At 42.2% G+C, this 17413-nt stretch overlaps 1 protein-coding gene across 1 annotated transcript in view; it reads left to right on the plus strand.

Annotated features, from left to right (window-relative positions):
- LOC108439030 (AT-rich interactive domain-containing protein 3B-like) overlaps positions 1-17413 on the plus strand; it is an 85437-nt gene that overhangs the window by 45372 nt on the left and 22652 nt on the right. The window contains exons 3-4 of the mRNA XM_017717195.2: positions 2068-2142; positions 3466-3538. Of these exons, the coding sequence (XP_017572684.2) occupies positions 2068-2142; positions 3466-3538 (148 nt within the window). The remainder of the gene's footprint in view (positions 1-2067; positions 2143-3465; positions 3539-17413) is intronic.

Raw genomic sequence — 17413 nt, forward strand, 5'->3', positions numbered from 1 at the left:
ACCATCAACACGTTCCAAAAAAGTTGGGATGGGGGCCTGTTTCCCACTGTTTTTCATCACCTCTTCTTTTAGCAACACTCTAGTATTTGGGAACTGAGGAGACATTGATGTAGTTTTGTCAGTTAATTGTTTTCTTGTTCTTGTTTGATGCAGGATTTCAGCTGCTCATCAGTTCCGAGTCTTCTTTGCCATATTTTTCATTTCATAATGCACCAAATGTTTTCAGTGGGTGACAGGTCTGGACTGCAGGCAGGTCAGTTTAGCCCCAGGACTCTTTTAATATGAAGCCATGCTGTTGTAATACATGCAGAATGTGGTTTGTCATTGTCTTGCTGAAATAATCAAGGCCTGAAAAAGACGTCATCTGGAAGGCAGCATATTTTGCCAGAACATGTATGTATCTTTCAGCGTTAATGGTGCCTTCCCAGATGTGCACGTCACTCATGCCATGTGCACTTAATGCCCCCCTATAGCCTCATGAATGCTAGCGTTTCAGAATGGGCAGATATCTTTTAATAAACAATAAAATTTCTCAATTTCAACATTTGGTTTGTTGTCTTTGAAGCATTATCAATAAAATATAGGGTTTAAATGATTTGCACGTTGAATTTTATTTTTATTTACATTTTATACAGAGTCCCAACTTTTTAAGAAACAGGGTTGTAATTTAATGTAAAGAGATTTTATTCTAAGGATTTTTGGAGCAGTTCTATTGGTCCACCATGACGTTTTCATATAAAAGCTGATGTGAAAAAAAAAATGGCAATACTTATTTAATTTTTTGGACACCAATATATTCACCAATATGTTTTAGATCTAATGCAAAGCATATCACAGTTACAAGTATTTTCTAGCTATGCTACTATCACATTATAGTGCTGTAGCTGTTCTTTAAAGCATGTTATCTAAATATCTAGCCAAGGTCCAAAGACCTTGCTCCTGCATGCATGTTTCAGTAAAGCAGTGTTTCACCCTCTGCTCTCTCTGAGTCGGCCTCTGGTGTCAGATGTTCCTCTCTGGCTTCCTCGCGCCTCTCCAGACGCAGCCTGGTTTTGTTCTCAGGGCTTTATTGGTTCTTTGTGGGGCAGAAATTCCTCTCCGGAACATTTTGTGGCCCTTATTTTCTTTCACCTTGCCTCCTGTGCGGCCAGCGGCCACCTCCCAAGAGCCCTTTACCTCCACTCCACCACCCCCTCACAAGATTTGTCAGAGCACACAGTCCATGAACTTGGTCCCTGTAGCATCGCCTTTGAGTGAAGATATTTTTGGGGTGGGGTGGGGGATTTGGGGTGCGAAGGGCTGGGGGGTGCAGCTGGTGTCCGCTGGGGGAGGTGAGAGTTTGTGTAGGTTGTCAGGGGATGGGGGTGGAGTACAGATGGGGGTCAGAGGGGGGAAGGTTAAGCGGGTGGACGACTTTATTTACTGTTTCCTGTGAAGAGACACCTGTGGGTGTTTACTTGTGCGCTTACTTATGGGCTATGATGATGATGATGATGATGATGATTTGCATTCCTTATTCGAGTTGAACTCCTCCTGTTGCTGGCTTATTATTCTGCTATTAATCTTTTTTGTGAACAATTGTTATTGTTTAATACAAGAAAGATGACCACAGCCGCATGCCAAAAATGGGCTCTGAACCCCCCCAGGAGTTCATCGAAATGGTAGACATGCTAGATCTTGAAATGAGATATAATAAAAAGAAACGAGAATGAAAACAAGGAGTTTAAATAAAATGAGTTTCCAATGGAAAACCTGTTGGTTTGGGTTTTGGAAGCCATGGCGATCCTTTTCCAGGTGTGAGTGGGAAAATTTTCTGGTGTGTTGGGATAGTTATCAATCTCAAAACTACTTATTGAGTAGCTATTATGATGATATGCATTGTGAGACTGATATGTAAGTACACCTTACATATTAGTGTTATAGTGACTGTTCATAGTAAAACACAAGTTTCACGGGTTCGATAGGTGGCATTCGGTTTCATCCTTATTGTTTATGCTGAGTGTGTGTTGATGATGAGGATGATGATGGTGAGGATGATGGTCTGACAGTCATTACTCTTCTCTGCAGAATGGAGTTGGTGTGTGGGGGGAGGAGTCAGACAGCAGCAGAGGAAGAGGAGAGGCATCCAGAGATTTTGCCAAGGTGAGCTGACTGTGTTAAAGATGCATATAAAAATAATGGGTCTCCTGTTTTTTATATCAAAAAAATAAATTAGCAACAGAATCTGTGTCACAAATTTAGACCCTGATGATCTTTCATTTATCATGAGTGATTAAAACTAGGCAGGTGGTGCATCCCACCTTAAAAGGGTTCAGCAGCATGCGGCTCCTTTACAGTCCTGTTGCGGCTCCACAACAGAGTTAGATTTTTAGGTAAAAAAAAATTAAATAATCCTCCTTTACGGTAAAATAAACCTCTGCTGGTCGTCTTAATATAGTTTTGACAATAAATGGTCTTAAACGCTGGAGTTAATGTAGAATTGCTAATTCACCCATTAACCCTGAAATGCAGAAAACAGCTAGTGGCTACCGAAAAGGCAAAGAGAGAGATTTAAGACAAACGTTGATTATTTGGTGACAAATGGACTTATTAATAATAATGTTTATAATCACTCTGTTTAATCTGCAATGAGAAACTGGCAAACACTAAAACGTTGCGAGACTGAATTCAACTTCCCATTCGTCAGCGACTTTTTCAAATTCTCCTGTTTCACCTTAAATGGTGCAGCAGCTGCATTCTGCCACCTCAGGCTTAGAAAATCAAACATTGAGGGACATTTTACAAAAACTCTTCCACTTTTGAGGAAAAGTTTCCTGCTGGAGATGCGAGAAAAGCAGCTACAGCTGAGCTGAAGCTTGAAGCAGGGAAACGTTAGTCTGTGTTTTTGTTTATTTATGTATATTTATAGTTTATACTAGTATATTAGGACATACTGAGACATATTTACAGCCAAGATGGTGACCTGGACATAAAATGTGGTTCCCAAGATGGTTTGACTTCTGTTGAAAGGACAAAGTGACGCTTCTTAATATTTGGGTTGTTCACCCCGGTAGCAGAGTACAGTGGGTGGAGAGGGGCGTGGTTTATTTTGTTTGGTACATAAAAAAAAAAGTTTGTTGAAGGGTTTTTTTTTTTAACCTCAGTTTTTTTGACCTCATGACCTCAGTTATTTTGATTGGCTCTTGTCTGGGGTACTGATAAAAATATCATAGCGCTAAAATGAAACCGGTGCGGTAATCATCGCCATGGTGACTTTATGAATATTTGCCATCTCACGCATTTTGCCTGGCGTGGTGCTGTTACTGCCCAGGTTTAAAAATCTGGCCCATGTGAGTGAATCCTCCCTGAGTAACCATCTGCCTGTTTTCAGAACCACCTCTCAGTGTTAGATAGTCAGTCTTTGAGTAGTTGCACTGTGGTGATGCTGATATGCTGAACTGTGTCCTTTCTCTCTCACCCCTGCAGTTGTATGAGCTGGACAGTGACCCCAACAGAAAAGAGTTCCTGGACGATCTCTTTACTTTCATGCAGAAGAGAGGTAAGATGTTCCCCTCAGACTGGCTGGATGTGCTGTGGTCAGTTCTCCACTGTCTGTAGAGTTACGCTCTTGGCAGGTGAAGTTTACTTGGATTTGAGCTGCGTCAGAACCTATAGCCTCCAGAGGATGGAGGTCCTGCAGAGACGTGTGGTTTAGCATGTGGACAGGAGACTTCTCTACTGTTAAACATCACAAAATGTGCATACGCTGTTATTATTATGTTCTATCTGGCTTTTTCCTTTTACCTCTGTTTGAAAAAAGGAATATGATAATTAAATCTTCTCTTCTACTAACAAACACAAATATTTCATGGATTGTGAGTTTAGAAATGGCACTTTCCATGGAATTTCAATGAGACACTATTGAGAGGTAATTAATATGAAATTACAACATGTTTTTATTATGGTCAGCGGTGACCAACTTTTAAGAGTTAAATGCAGCACTACATGTCCAGTACACCTCACTATGCCTGCCTAGTGTAGTTTATAGGGGCTAACAAAGTAATAAACCACACAAGGCCTTGCTTTGTAGAAATATATCATGATTAAGGGGTGCAGTTTGGCATAATGCGAGTGGCTGATTGCTTTCATAAATGCATCTTTAAAATAGACAAAATTTTTATAGACAAAAACAAAAATGTCTTTCTCTAAAGATGTTTAACAGCAGGCTGTAGTTGCCAATAGGGCTGTCACTGTCGGTGACACGATTAGTCTGGCAGAGATTAATCTAGTGATATGTTGTTTCTTTGTTTTTTTGTTTTTTTCAAAAAATTTAATTTAAGAGAATTTAACACTAATTAGGCCAGATCTGCTTAAATAAAGACATTCAGAGCTTGTAACACACTTTTACGGTTTTACAGTGAATCCTTCAGTAAAGCATAACTGAATGTTATTGGAGGAGCCTGTTACAATGTTTTCACTGTAAATATTTAGGTTTACGTAATATACATGCAAGTTGTAACTACTGTATTGTAACTACGGTGTGTGCGTTCATGAGATCCTGCTGGTGTGGGTTTCCTCTCGTTCAGTGATGTTCACAAAAGCAGTTCATTATGGAGAATCAGCAGCCTGCCTAATACAGCTGTGTTATGACCCACAGACACCCTGTTTATCAATAAAATCTTTCATTCAAACAAATTAAAAACTAATTTGTTTGAATTAGTTTAGCAAATATAAATTTATTTAGTATTCAGTATTCTGCGATGGACTGGCGGCCTGTCCAGGGTGTTTCCTGCCTTCCGCCCGATGACCGCTGGGATAGGCTCCAGCACCAACAACCCCCCGGGACCCTGAGGGAGAAGCAGCTTAGAAAATGTAGATGTATATTTGTGATGTCATATGTTAGGGGTGTATAACTCCTGTCCTGGAGGGCCGGTGTCCAGCATGGTTTCCCTGAAAACGCACCCACTAAACCTTGCATTTAAGAGAGGTGAATTGAATCGGGTGTGTTGAGCAGGTAAATCGTCAAACTGTGCTGGATGCCGGCCCTCCAGGACCGGAGATGTGCACCCCTGTTGCTAGAAGCCGACTCAGCCAATCAGATTTCAGAACTGGAGTCGGTTACCTAAATGGTGGTGGCTGATGCTCTACACAGTGGACCTTATAAAGACGTACAGGTTCATTCAGCCCTCATGGACTCTGACTTCAGACGCTGTCATGATGAAGTTAGTCAGAGTGCATTAACTGACTGCCGGGAAACTAATTAGTGTGTGTTTGTCGTTGATCGTCTTCTGTCTAAGCACTAACTGCCCTTTACATCTGAGAAGAGGAAGCTCCCGCTGCCCTGCAGACGTCTGTTTAACACACTGCCTGCCAGAATAGGTGGAGAAGAAGGGGTGTGTGTGTGTGTGTGTGTGTTTGTGTGTGTGTGTTTCCCTGTTTCTGCAGAGTGCATGCAGGTCTGAACCAAAACCTGAATCACTGGTTTCATTGTCGCTTTGTATGAACTCTGTTCCGACTTAAAGGTATAGTTTGGTCAAAGATCAGCCTTCCCCTTTACCCAATTGGGGGACGGATGGGGGGGGGGGGCAGTAGGGTCAGTTTTCATAGAGGTGCAGGATAAAACCTGCATAGAATGACCCTCCAGGATACTGTACTTTAATCACCATTTATCATTATGGTCTTTATTTCACGCCTCGTTAGCTGAGCAGTTTTAATGAGCACCACTCATTTAGCCTGTTATTTATTATTATCATTAGCCTAATATATCACTGCATACGCTCTCTCTCTCTCTCTCTCTCTCTCTCTCTCTCTCTCTCTCTCTCTCTCTCTCTCTCTCTCTTTTGTCTTTCTCTCTCTCTCTCTGTCTCCATCTCTCTTTTTGTCTTTCTCTCTCTCTCTCTGTCTCCATCTCTCTTTTTGTCTTTCTCTCTCTCTCTGTCTCCATCTCTCTTTTTGTCTCTCTCTCTCTCTCTCTCTCTCTCTCTCTCTCCCTCTCTCCCTCTCTCCCTCTCTCTCTCTCTCTCTCTTTTGTCTTTCTCTCTCTCTCTCTCTCTCTCTCTCCCTCTCTCCCTCTCTCCCTCTCTCTCTCTCTCTCTCTTTTGTCTTTCTCTCTCTCTCTCTGTCTCCATCTCTCTTTCTCTCTCTCTCTCTCTCTCTTTCTCTCTCTCTCTCTCTCTTTTGTCTTTCTCTCTCTCTCTCTCTCTCTCTTTTGTCTTTCTCTCTCTCTCTGTGTCTCCATCTCTCTTTTTGTCTCTCTCTCTCTCTCTCTTTTGTCTTTCTCTCTCTCTCTCTCTCTCTCTTTTGTCTTCCTCTCTCTCTCTCTGTCTCCATCTCTCTTTTTGTCTTTCTCTCTCTCTCTCTGTCTCCATCTCTCTTTTTGTCTCTCTCTCTCTCTCTCTCTCTCTTTTGTCTTTCTCTCTCTCTCTCTCTCTCTCTCTCTCTCTCTTTTGTCTTCCTCTCTCTCTCTCTGTCTCCATCTCTCTTTTTGTCTTTCTCTCTCTCTTGTCTTTCTCATCTCTCTCTTTCTCACCCTCTCTTTTCTCTCTTTCTCTTCTATTTTCTCTCTCTTGTTGTCTTTCTCTTTCTTCCTCTCTTCTCTCTTTCTCGTCTCTCTTTTCTCTCTCTCTTTCTTTCTTTCTTTCTTTCTTTCTTTCTTTCTTTCTCTTTCTCTCTGTCTCTCTCCCCTGTTTCCTGCCCTCTGTGTGTGCTGTAATGGAGGAATGCCCCACCGTGTCTGGGAATGTCCTGCCCTCTCTTTGTATTTTTCGGAAACTCGACCAAAGGAAGAAAAATTGTTAGAGAATCTCACTTCCGCCCTGAGTGTATAAACGCAAGGAAATGTATGTGTAAGCGTGTGTGTGTGTGTGTGTGTGTGTGTGCGCGTATGTGTTCATGGCTGTGGAATTTTAGCAGCTGTCTTTAACAGTCTCCGAGGGGCCGTATGTGGGGCCCCGTGTGCAGACGGCCTACAGAAAGCCACACATACTGTTGAGCAGAAAGCAGTGGATCTGAATCAGACGCTGCAGGAGTAACTCTCAGCAGACTGCAGTCACTACAGTGCTTTCACTCTGCGTTCTCCCTCTTGCTCTTTCTCTCTTGCTCTCTCTCTCTCTTTCCTCACTCTTTTTTTCTGTCTCTTCCTCTCCCTTTTCGTTTACCCTCACTGTTCTTCTATCTTTTCTATCTTCTCTCTCTCTCTCTCTCTCTCTCTCACTCTCTTTCACTATCTCTCTCTCTCTTTCTCTCTCTCTCTTTCTCTCTCTTTCTCTCTCCTCTCTCTCTTTCTCTCTCTCTCTATCTCTCTCTCTCTCTCTCTCTCTCTCTCTCTCTCTCTCTCTCTCTCTCTCTCTCACTCTCCCTCCCTCTCCCTCCCTCTCCCTCTGTGTCAGTGCTGTCCAGTTGAGTTGATGAATGTTCCTCTTGTGTCTCTGACGGCCGAGGCCAGAGTGGGAGACTCCTTTTTAAGATCAGAGGAAGGGGATGGAGTAATGTGCATGTGGGGGAGAGAGAAAAAAAAGAGACTGACAGGATGGAGGGGGGTGAAAGAGAATAGACAAGTGTTTTTGAAAACGACAAAAACAAGTGGCACTGTTTGTGGTTTTGGTGCATTGAGCTGTAAGAGGCAGGTGCAGGGAGCATGCAGTGAGTGACGGATGTTTTCTTCTTGGATACATGAGAGAGAGTGAGAGAGTGAGAGAGAGATGAGAAAGACAAGAGAGGAAGAGAAAGACAAAAAGAGAAGAGAAAGAAAAGAGAAAGGGAGAGAAAGACAAAGAGAGAGAGACAGAGAGAGTAACTTTAGTTACAGTGACTACATTTACACAGATTTTACCTCAAATAAAGTCTGAGGTCAATAAAAGGTAAATAAAATCTGTCAAGTAAAGTCAGATCTGACACTTCTTCAGTCTTGCGCTAGAGATTAATATAGTTAACAAGCAGTGCGTTAATCCTGTAACTTTTACACGATGCTCAAGTGGTGCTACGTGACTGCAGGGATCAAACTGGCCACCTCTCGGCCTTACCTGGGAAAACTCCATGAGCGAGGCACTAATCAGATTTCTGCTTTCAGTTGGCCAGTAAACAGAAGAAGATGTGACGTCAACACTTTAAAAAAAAAAACACCTGAAGATATGAACATACATCATCTAGAAGATGAATAATGTGTGTTTTTCATTTCGTCAGGCATTTATTTGGTTTCATTGTTGCTCCAAAAGTGTTTTGCTCTCTTGGTAACCGACTTGCTTATTCCTGACACTGCCGTCTGTTTTCGCACATGCGCCGACTGTGAAACCCGAAAGAAATCAGAGTAAGAGTCCACACTGATTACTGAGCTCTTCTTTATCTGATTTCTGGACCTTACTATGATCTACGAAATTAAAGTGTGTTATTTATATGATCATTTGAGTAATCAGATAACTGCAGTTAACTGGTCGGATTATTGAGTGCATGTAAACAGCGTTCTGTTACCATTTAACTGTTCTGGTCAGATGTATTAATCGTTGACTGATCTGCCTTTTTATGGCTTAGTTATGTCAGTGTTGTGTAGCAGGGCTCAGGTGAAAGTGTTGCAACAATGTCTCTCACTGTGGTCTCTGATTGGTCAGCTGAGGTCCGGTTACCCCATCTCTCTGGCCGCTGGGCTTTCCCAGCAGGGGCCCCACAGGAAGTCCTTCACTGCCATGCAAAGCCTGTTTGCTCTGTTGCCACCAATTACAACATGAATGTACTCCGGGGGAGCAGTGTATACATTACAACACTCACACTCTCCGAAACCGGCTCTCATACTGAGACGCTCACCCGGACACAATGGCTGCATTCAGGCAGCTCTTCACACGTCTGTCATTTTCAGGTAGACTGGCTTGTAGATTTTAAAATGCTGCATTTTTGCTGTGTTGCTACATGAATAGTTCCTTTAAAGGAGACCAAGTAAACAAGCCTTGCCAGTTCACATACACCGTCACTGAGCACTTTATTAGGTACACCTCCTCGTATCTACAGTTACTGTCCGTTTGATCAGCTCCACTGACCATATAGGATCATTTTGTAGTTCTACAATTGCAGACAGTAGTTTCCATCTGTTTCTGTGATACTTTCAACTTGCCCTTTAATAGTCAGGACCCCCCGCACAGAGCAGGTACTGTTAGGGTGGTGGATCATTCTCAGCACTGCAGTAACACTGAAGTGGTGGTGGTGTGTTAGTGTGTGTTGTGCTGGTCTGAGTGGATCAGACACAGCAGTGCTGCTGGACTGAGAGCCAAACATATCCAGCCAACAGCGTCCTGTGACCACTGATGAAGGACTAGAGGATGACCAACACAAACCGTGCAGCAGCAGATGAGCTGTCGTCTCTGACTTTACATCTACAAGGTGGACCGACAAGGTAGGAGTGTCTAATAGAGTGGACAGTGAGTGGACGCAGTGTTTAACTCAGGCAACTCAGGCAGCACTGCTGTGTCTGAGCCACTCATACCAGCACAGCACATGCTAACACACCACCAGCACGTCAGTGTTACTGCAGTGCTGAGAACTTTCCACCACCTAAATAGTACTTGCTCTGTGAGGGTCCATGGGGGTCCTGACCTCTGAAGAACATGGTAACAAAGTAAGCAGACAGTCAGATGGACTACAGTCTGAAACTTCCCACTTCCAGGGTGATTTCACAGCAAACACCATGGCAGATGTGAGCAACAATAAATGTGCTGTTGCTGGATGCGAGGTGTCCAGTGGGTCATGTAAATAAACACCTGGGTAGTTTCAGTTTAACTGATAACGTGATGTGTCCTCTGGTGAATGTTTGAATCCTTTTTGCGATTGAAGTTGTCCGTTCTTGTGGCTAAGCTTTTGAAAAGTAATGCAGTTACTAGGTTGGGATTTGAGCACCTTTTCTGACCTTAATAAGACTAATAATACAAAACTCTGCATACTCTATGTAGGACGGTTACACTGTCCGTGGAGTCAGCGAATCAGAGTCTTGCTTTTTGAATGTATTTGGCTCAAAGTGCAAAATAGCTTCTTGCGCTTATGCGTTCTTGGACCCGCTCGTTGCCGTTTGCGGCTATATTTGGTTATTATGATGTGACATCAGAAACCGGAAGTTTATAGACATTGTTTGATGAATTATGTGCAAAAACAACAATTTGTCTGTCTCTTAAATTATGATACAATGAGCTTATAAGGTGATTAAGGTGTGGAGTTACCCAAGTGAGCGCTGTGTAGTGAATAGTGTAAATGTGTCACATGGAGTGTCTGTCTATGATTGCGAGCACTCTGTGCTCTCAGTAGAGGATTGAAATCTCAGTGAGGCTGACACAGGGCAGTGTTTGTATTTGAAGTGTGCTGTGGGCCGGTGTTGGGGGTGTTTTTTTCAGAGGGAAAGGGTTGGATTAAGGGGCCCCCTGTCCCTCACAATGATTAATGACCCTGTAAAGCACACAACACGCTCCCTCTGCCGCTGCTGATCAGCTCCAGCCCAGAGAGGCTCAGAGAGCAGAGAAGAGGCCGCAGGGAGAGCGACAGACGGGGATAGACGAGTGGAAGGAGAGAAATGGGCGGAAAACAAGACAGCAGTCTTTCACTTCCTTGAGAAGGGAGGGATCAGTCTGTCAGTCAGAAAGACGGGTGGAGAGGGCCTGAAATAGTAATCAGATGACGATGCTGTTTAAAAGTCTGGAATCATGTGTTATGATTGGTTTTATCCAATATGAGAAATGTATCAGAAGGCATTTTCCTTTTTGGTTTGGCTTGATGTGAAATTAGTTTACATAGAACCTTAGAGAACCTGATGTCTTCACAGTGGTGGTGATGGGAACCAGGGGTCGCCATGACTACAGCACAAATATGGACATTTTATTTGCTTTCCAAAACCACCAGTGAACCTACACGTCTAATGTATATTGTATATAGAATATACTCATCGCCCGCTTTATTAGGTACACCTGTTCAGTTGCTTGTTAACACAAACACCTAATCAGCCAATCACGTGGCTGCAACTCACTGCATTTAGGCATGTAGAGGTGGTCAAGACGACTTGCTGAAGTGCAGACCGAGCATCAGAACGGGGAAGAAAGGGGATTTAAGGGTCTTTGAACGTGGCGTGGTTGTTGGTGCCAGACGGGCTGGTCTGAGTATTTCAGAAACTGCTGATCTGCTGGGATTTTCACACACAGCCATCTCTAGGGTTCACAGAGAACTTTTACTAGCAAGCTGTACCTAATAAAGCGGCCAATGAGTGTATTTTATGTAGATTTCATTTTTTTTATTTACTTATTTTTCAGTTTTTGACATCATCTGAAAATGCCTGCTGCCCTTTTACATTGTCTGTAAATTTCATGATGAATGGACAAAAGGAAATGACCTGGAAAGACGTCTGGTTCCATTGACTTTCATTAAAAGTAGAGAGGGTTTTTTCTTTCTCCTGTAAAGTTACTATTTTGGAGATAAGAGGTTTTCATCCAACAGCAGTGAGATGTATCTATGTATGTATGTATGTATATATATATATATATATATATATATATATATATATATAAGGAAAAAACCTACTTTACTTTACATGTAAGTCAAAAAAACCCACTCTACTTTTAATGAAAGTCAATGGAACCAGACGTCTTTCCAGGTCATTTTAGGTCATTTCCTTTTGTCCATTCATCATGAAATTTACAGACAATGTAAAAGGGCAGCAGGCATTTTCAGATGATGTCAAAAAGAGATAAATAAAGAGCCCAAAAATGCACACAGCTTAAAAAAACACCTCATCTACCATTTCTTTGTCTTGTACAGCGTCTTACTAGTTTGAAACCTCGTAGTCACTTTAAACATTTATCCGCATTAATCTGATTTTATATGGTTAAAGAGCATTCTGAAGTTTTTATCTGCCATTGAAGAAAGAAGAAATAAAAGAGACATGCCTTGTGAGCTGTGAGGAGGGTGGAGGCTCCAGACGTCCAGCAGACAGCCAGGCGTATCTCCTTTCCTGGCTGCTTTTTAATCAGCACTGTTAAGCTTGTCTCTGTATAAAAAGCTGCTGTTAAGGCTTGTTGATGGTTAAAGATGAGGTTTGTGGTTTAGTTCAGAGTTGTGATCTGCTGTGGGAAGGCCACGCCCACCACAGTTAGGACAGGGTGGGCTGACTGCGGCCTGTTTATAGTACACTGTGGTATTAATGTGCAGGACTGCAGTTATTTATTATCGGGGACGTGTGGTTGTTCAGACTGTAACTCAGCCTGGATGGATTGTTCTGTACTCATTTAGACGGTGCAGTTAAAAATATAAAAACTGAATCTAAATAAAGAAAAAAGCATAAGAGGAGAAAAAATGAACCTCTTTTAATGTGACCTTTAAAATCGCAGGTCAGTTTGAGTCGTTTCTGTTGGTCCACTCTTCATTACGGGGTCACAGAACGTAAAGGTCGTCTGCCTTAAAGTGTAAAACTGGTGACATCCTGTGAACAAGATTCCACAACCCCCCCAACCCCCCCCCCCCGGCCCTCTCGCTCTCGCTGTCTCTCTCGCTCTCGCTGTCTCTCTCTCGCTCTCGCTCTTGCTGTCTCTCTCTATCTCTCTCTCTCCCTCTCTCGCTCTCTCTCTCTCTCTCTCTCTCTCTCTCCCCCTCTCTCGCTCTCGCTCTCTCTCTCTCTCTCTCTCTCCCCCTCTCTCGCTCTCGCTGTCTCGCTCTCGCTGTCTCTATCTCTCTCTCTCCCTCTCGCTGTCTCTCTCGCTCTCGCTGTCTCTCTCTCTCTCGCTCTTGCTCTCGCTGTCTCTCTCTCTCTCTCTCTCTCCCTCTCCCTCTCTCCCTCGCTCCCTCTCTCTCACTCTCTCTCTCTCCCTCTCGCTGTCTCTCTCTCTCGCTGTCTCTCTCGCTCTCTCCCTCCCTCTCTCTCTCTCTCTCTCTCTCTCTCGCTGTCTCTCTCGCTCTCTCCCTCCCTCTCTCTCTTTCTCTCTCTCTCTCTCTCTCCCTCTCTCTCTATCTCTCGCTCTCGCTGTCTCTCTCTCTCTCGCTCTCGCTGTCTCTCTCTCGCTCTCTCTTTCTCCCTCTCTCTCTATCTCTCACTCTCGCTCTCGCTGTCTCTCTTTCTCTCTCTCTCGCTCTCTCTCTCTCGCTCTCGCTGTCTCTCTCTCTCTCGCTCTCGCTGTCTCTCTCTCGCTCTCTCTCTCTCTCGCTCTCTCTCTCGCTGTCTCTTGCTCTCTCGCTCTCGCCTTCGCTGTCTCTCTCTCTCTCCCTCTCTCTCTCCCTCTCTCTATCTCTCTCGCTCGCTCTCTCTCTCTTCCTCTCTCTCTCTCTCTCTCACTGTCTCCCTCTCTCTCTCTCGCTCTCTCTCTCTCTCTCGCTCTCTCTCTCCCTCTCTCTCTCTCATTCCCTCTCATTCTCACTCTATCTCTCTCTCTCTTTCTCTCTCACTCTGCCTCTGTCTCATTCTCTTTCACTCTCTCACTCATACTCACTTTCTCATTCTCTCTCTCATTCTCTCTCTCTCTCTCTCTCTCTCCCCACACTCTCTCTCACACACTCTCAAACTTTGTCTTTCTTTCTTTCCCTCTTTTTAAATATCTTTTAGCTCCTTTTTCATTTCATACTTTGTCTTTTATGCTTATTCTCTTTGTCTCTCTTCTCTCATGCTTTCTTTATCTCTCTTCTGTTGTCTTTCTCTTCTGCCTTTTCTGCACCTTTATACATATAAGCAGAAAGAAAAGAGAGAGGACGCCACCTGTGCAACAAGTCCAGTCATGAAATTTCCTCACTACTAAATATTCCACAGTCAGCTGTCAGTGGGATTATAACAAATATAAACTTTATATTTTATATAAAATATAAAATCCCATAAACACATTCCTAACCCTTGTGGAAAGCCTTCCCAGAAGAGTTGAAGCTGTTATAGCTGCAAAGGGTGGGCCGACATCATATTAAACCCTATGGATTAAGAATGGGATGTCACTCAAGTTCATGTGGGTGTGAAGGCAGACGAGCGAATACTTTTGGAAATATAGTGTATATGAGAGGTGCTATTGTAAACTCTCTCTTCCTCTGGAGTGGGGGATGGTCCCTTTCCCTCCTTCCCTGCTTCCCTTTCCTCCGTCTCTCCCTCTGACTCAGAGGCCCACGTCTTACCTAAACAGTTTACAGATGACCAGAACTGTTCAGGCCCAGAGGAGACATTTCACTCCACTGACGCTGCAGTGACACCATCACAATGGTCACCAACAGGCCGTGTTTAGACAAGAGGTCAAACCTGATTTCTTTGACCGCTTATTTCATGCAGTGTGACCTGTCTCACGTAGCACATTCAGCTTCACAGCACCAAAGAAGTGCAGCCTTAGTTAGTTAGCAACTTTCTCTATTAACTCAAGTTAAAGCTGAGATTAAAGAGGAATTCCACCAATTTATGAAATTCTACATAATTCATTGGCTGAGATGCAGTGTCATTTGGTCTGATGTGAAATAGTTGATGGGAACCGGAGATCACCATGACTACAACACAAATAAAGCCATTTAATTAACCACCACCAGTGACCTGCACAAGTCTTAGTTTATATGGAATGTCGACGGTGGTACAATTGCAGTAAATTTAAAAAAATAAGTGTTTTGCTTCACACAGCCCTGCGTGTACCTCTCCACCGTGGCTGTATCAAAAAAATATATAAAAAATAAAAAAGTCTGAACCTTCGTAAAATAATGTCCCAGGCATCAGGCTGTGTATTCATTTTGTATTAATTTGTATTAACTGTTTGTGAGGAAGCTTATCGAGGCATTAACCTCTGTAGATGTCTGGTTCCTATCACCACCACTGTGGACAATTCTGACTTGGTTCGTTTCTCTAGAACGGAGCATTTCACACCAAACTGCTCTGCTTTATGATCGTTTTGATGAAGTTTTGGCCTAAAATAATGTATGTTTTTAAGTCAATTCAGGGCTTTTTTTACCAAATTTAGCAGTTTTGCAGTTAAGATTGCATATAAAAACTGTAGGTTCACTGGTGGTTTTGCATAGTTAATAAAATAAATAAATTGTCTTTATTTGCTTTGAGACGTCGCAACATCTGGTTCCTATCATCACCACTGTAAAGAAATCTTAATTGGTAAGTTTCTCCAGAATGGTGCATTTCACATCAAACCACTTGGACTTTGTTTACATCTCAGTGGTTGATTTATACAGCAATTTTTTTGCTTGGTTTTAGGCTTGTAGTAGCTCTGTGCTAATTACTAGGCCAGCTTTTGTTTCTTGTCATCTACATTCGCCTCGCTGCACCAGTGAAAAGCTAAAGCAGCGAACTTCAGACACCAAACACGTCTTGGCTCATCCACTACTTTTGGGTTGAGGTGGGAAAACTGTAAATCTGATTTTGATCAAAATTCCTTTAGAAGCAGACGTGACCCAGAAATGCCTGAGGATAAAGATGCTCTGGCTTCGGTGAACTCTTCTGCCCAGCAGCTGATCACTCAGTATTGATCAGCCAGTCTTCAGCTCTCGGCTTTATCTGCCAATCTGACGGCGCATCGATTACGGCCGTTAGCTGTTAGAAGAGTGAGGAAAAGATGGGGGGGAGGAGATTTCCAAGGAGAGTCAATGAGAGAGAGAGAGAGAGAGAGAGAGAGAGAGAGGGCACTCCAGGCGTTGTGTTTAACCTCTAAATAGCCTTTTCCGACGTCATCCTGTGGTCAGTAGTCATAGTGACAGAGGACAGGATTAGGTTGCATCTACAGCGGTGGCAATTACCTGCTTTCACACCAGACTTGGTTTAACATAAAACTAGGACTTATTTCTGTAATCACTTCATCTATGAGCTTGTTTTATTTCGATTAATCGACTGATTTAAAGATCATGTTTCTCTTCCAGTGAGAAATACATTTTTATATATATATGCAAATGCAAAAAAACCTGAATTTGAAAATTCACCCACACTTTCACACTATCTATCTATCTATCTATCTATCTATCTATCTATCTATCTATCTATCTATCTATCTATCTATCTATCTATCTATCTATCTATCTATCTATCTATCTATCTACCCACCCATCTATCTATCTATCTATCTATCTATCTATCTATCTATCTATCTATCTATCTATCTATCTATCTATCTATCCACCCATCTATCTATCTATCTATCTATCTATCTATCTATCTATCTATCTATCTATCTATCTATCTATCTATCTATCATATTTCTGTTATGATTTCTCATCTGAAATCATTCCTGAGCTTTTTTCCCTGCGAACAGATAAAATACATGACTTAAAATAAAAATGCTTGATTTGATAAACTCTTCTTTTCTTATTTAGTGACTGTTTTACGTTTCAGCTGTTCTGCTTTCTTGTCCTTTAACCCACGTTCACATTTTGGTCACTATGGATCTGAATGGGGCAAATTTGAATAGCTAATATCAATCTAAAACAGATCTAACACCCCGTTTTTATCTGGCTGGATGGCCTTCATTTTACTGTACGGCATTCAAAGGGTAATTCCACCAATTTTTCTAAATGTCCACGTAATTAAATGGTTAATTAAATGTAGCCATTCAGAGTGGGATGATGGGAAATGGTCTAGGATAGAGAGCAGACATCTTAAAGAGTTTAATGACTCTAAAATCTCCCTTATTACTTGAGTTATTACATGAAGTGGTAAGAGAAGGAGTTTGTTGTGTAATGTATTCGTGGTGGAGGGACACATGGAGAGTGTTATCAGGCAAATTCGTCCCTGAACAAAGCTTATTTTTCTGATTTAACACCGTTTTATAATCATCATCACATATGAAAACTCAGGTTCGCTGGTGGTTTTGGAGAGTAAATAAAAGGGCTATATTTGTGTTGTAGTCATGGTGACGTCTGATTCCCATCAACACCACTGTAAAGAAACGAGTCAGTAAGTTTCTCTACAGTGAACCATTTCACATCAAACCACTCTGAATGACTGTTTCATCTCAATGATGAAATGTTCGTCTCTTCCATGAGACGCTTTGTTCTCTAATGTGTTGCCTAATGTTACCTTTACTGGGCTTACATTAGACGTTAGGCGAGGTAGTTAAAGCCCTTTTCCACCAAAACAGTCTGCAGTCTTTGGATTAATATGCATATTAACATTTTACAGTGTTGTTTTTATGCAAAACAATGGGAAAATTCACGATAACCCTTTTTTAATTGATGTACTTTATCATCTAATCATGATTTTTGTTTTATTTTCGCGAGTTTCAATGAGCTACGACTGAGAAATAATATGAAATAATAACAAAAAGATGTGTTTATTAGTGTTTGCAATGACTGCCTTGTAAGATTTAAAGTAATAGTTTGGCCAAAAAACAAATGCTAAACTTTCCTATTGTTCCAAATGTAGTCGATAAACCAAGAAAGTTGAAATTTTGGAAATTTTGAAGATGCTGTCTTGGATAATATTGCATTATGTCAAGTTGAAAGATTTTTGTAGCTGTATATTAGTCATAGA

This window comes from Pygocentrus nattereri, chromosome 7 (genome assembly GCF_015220715.1).
Source record: "Pygocentrus nattereri isolate fPygNat1 chromosome 7, fPygNat1.pri, whole genome shotgun sequence".
NCBI lineage: Eukaryota > Metazoa > Chordata > Actinopteri > Characiformes > Serrasalmidae > Pygocentrus > Pygocentrus nattereri.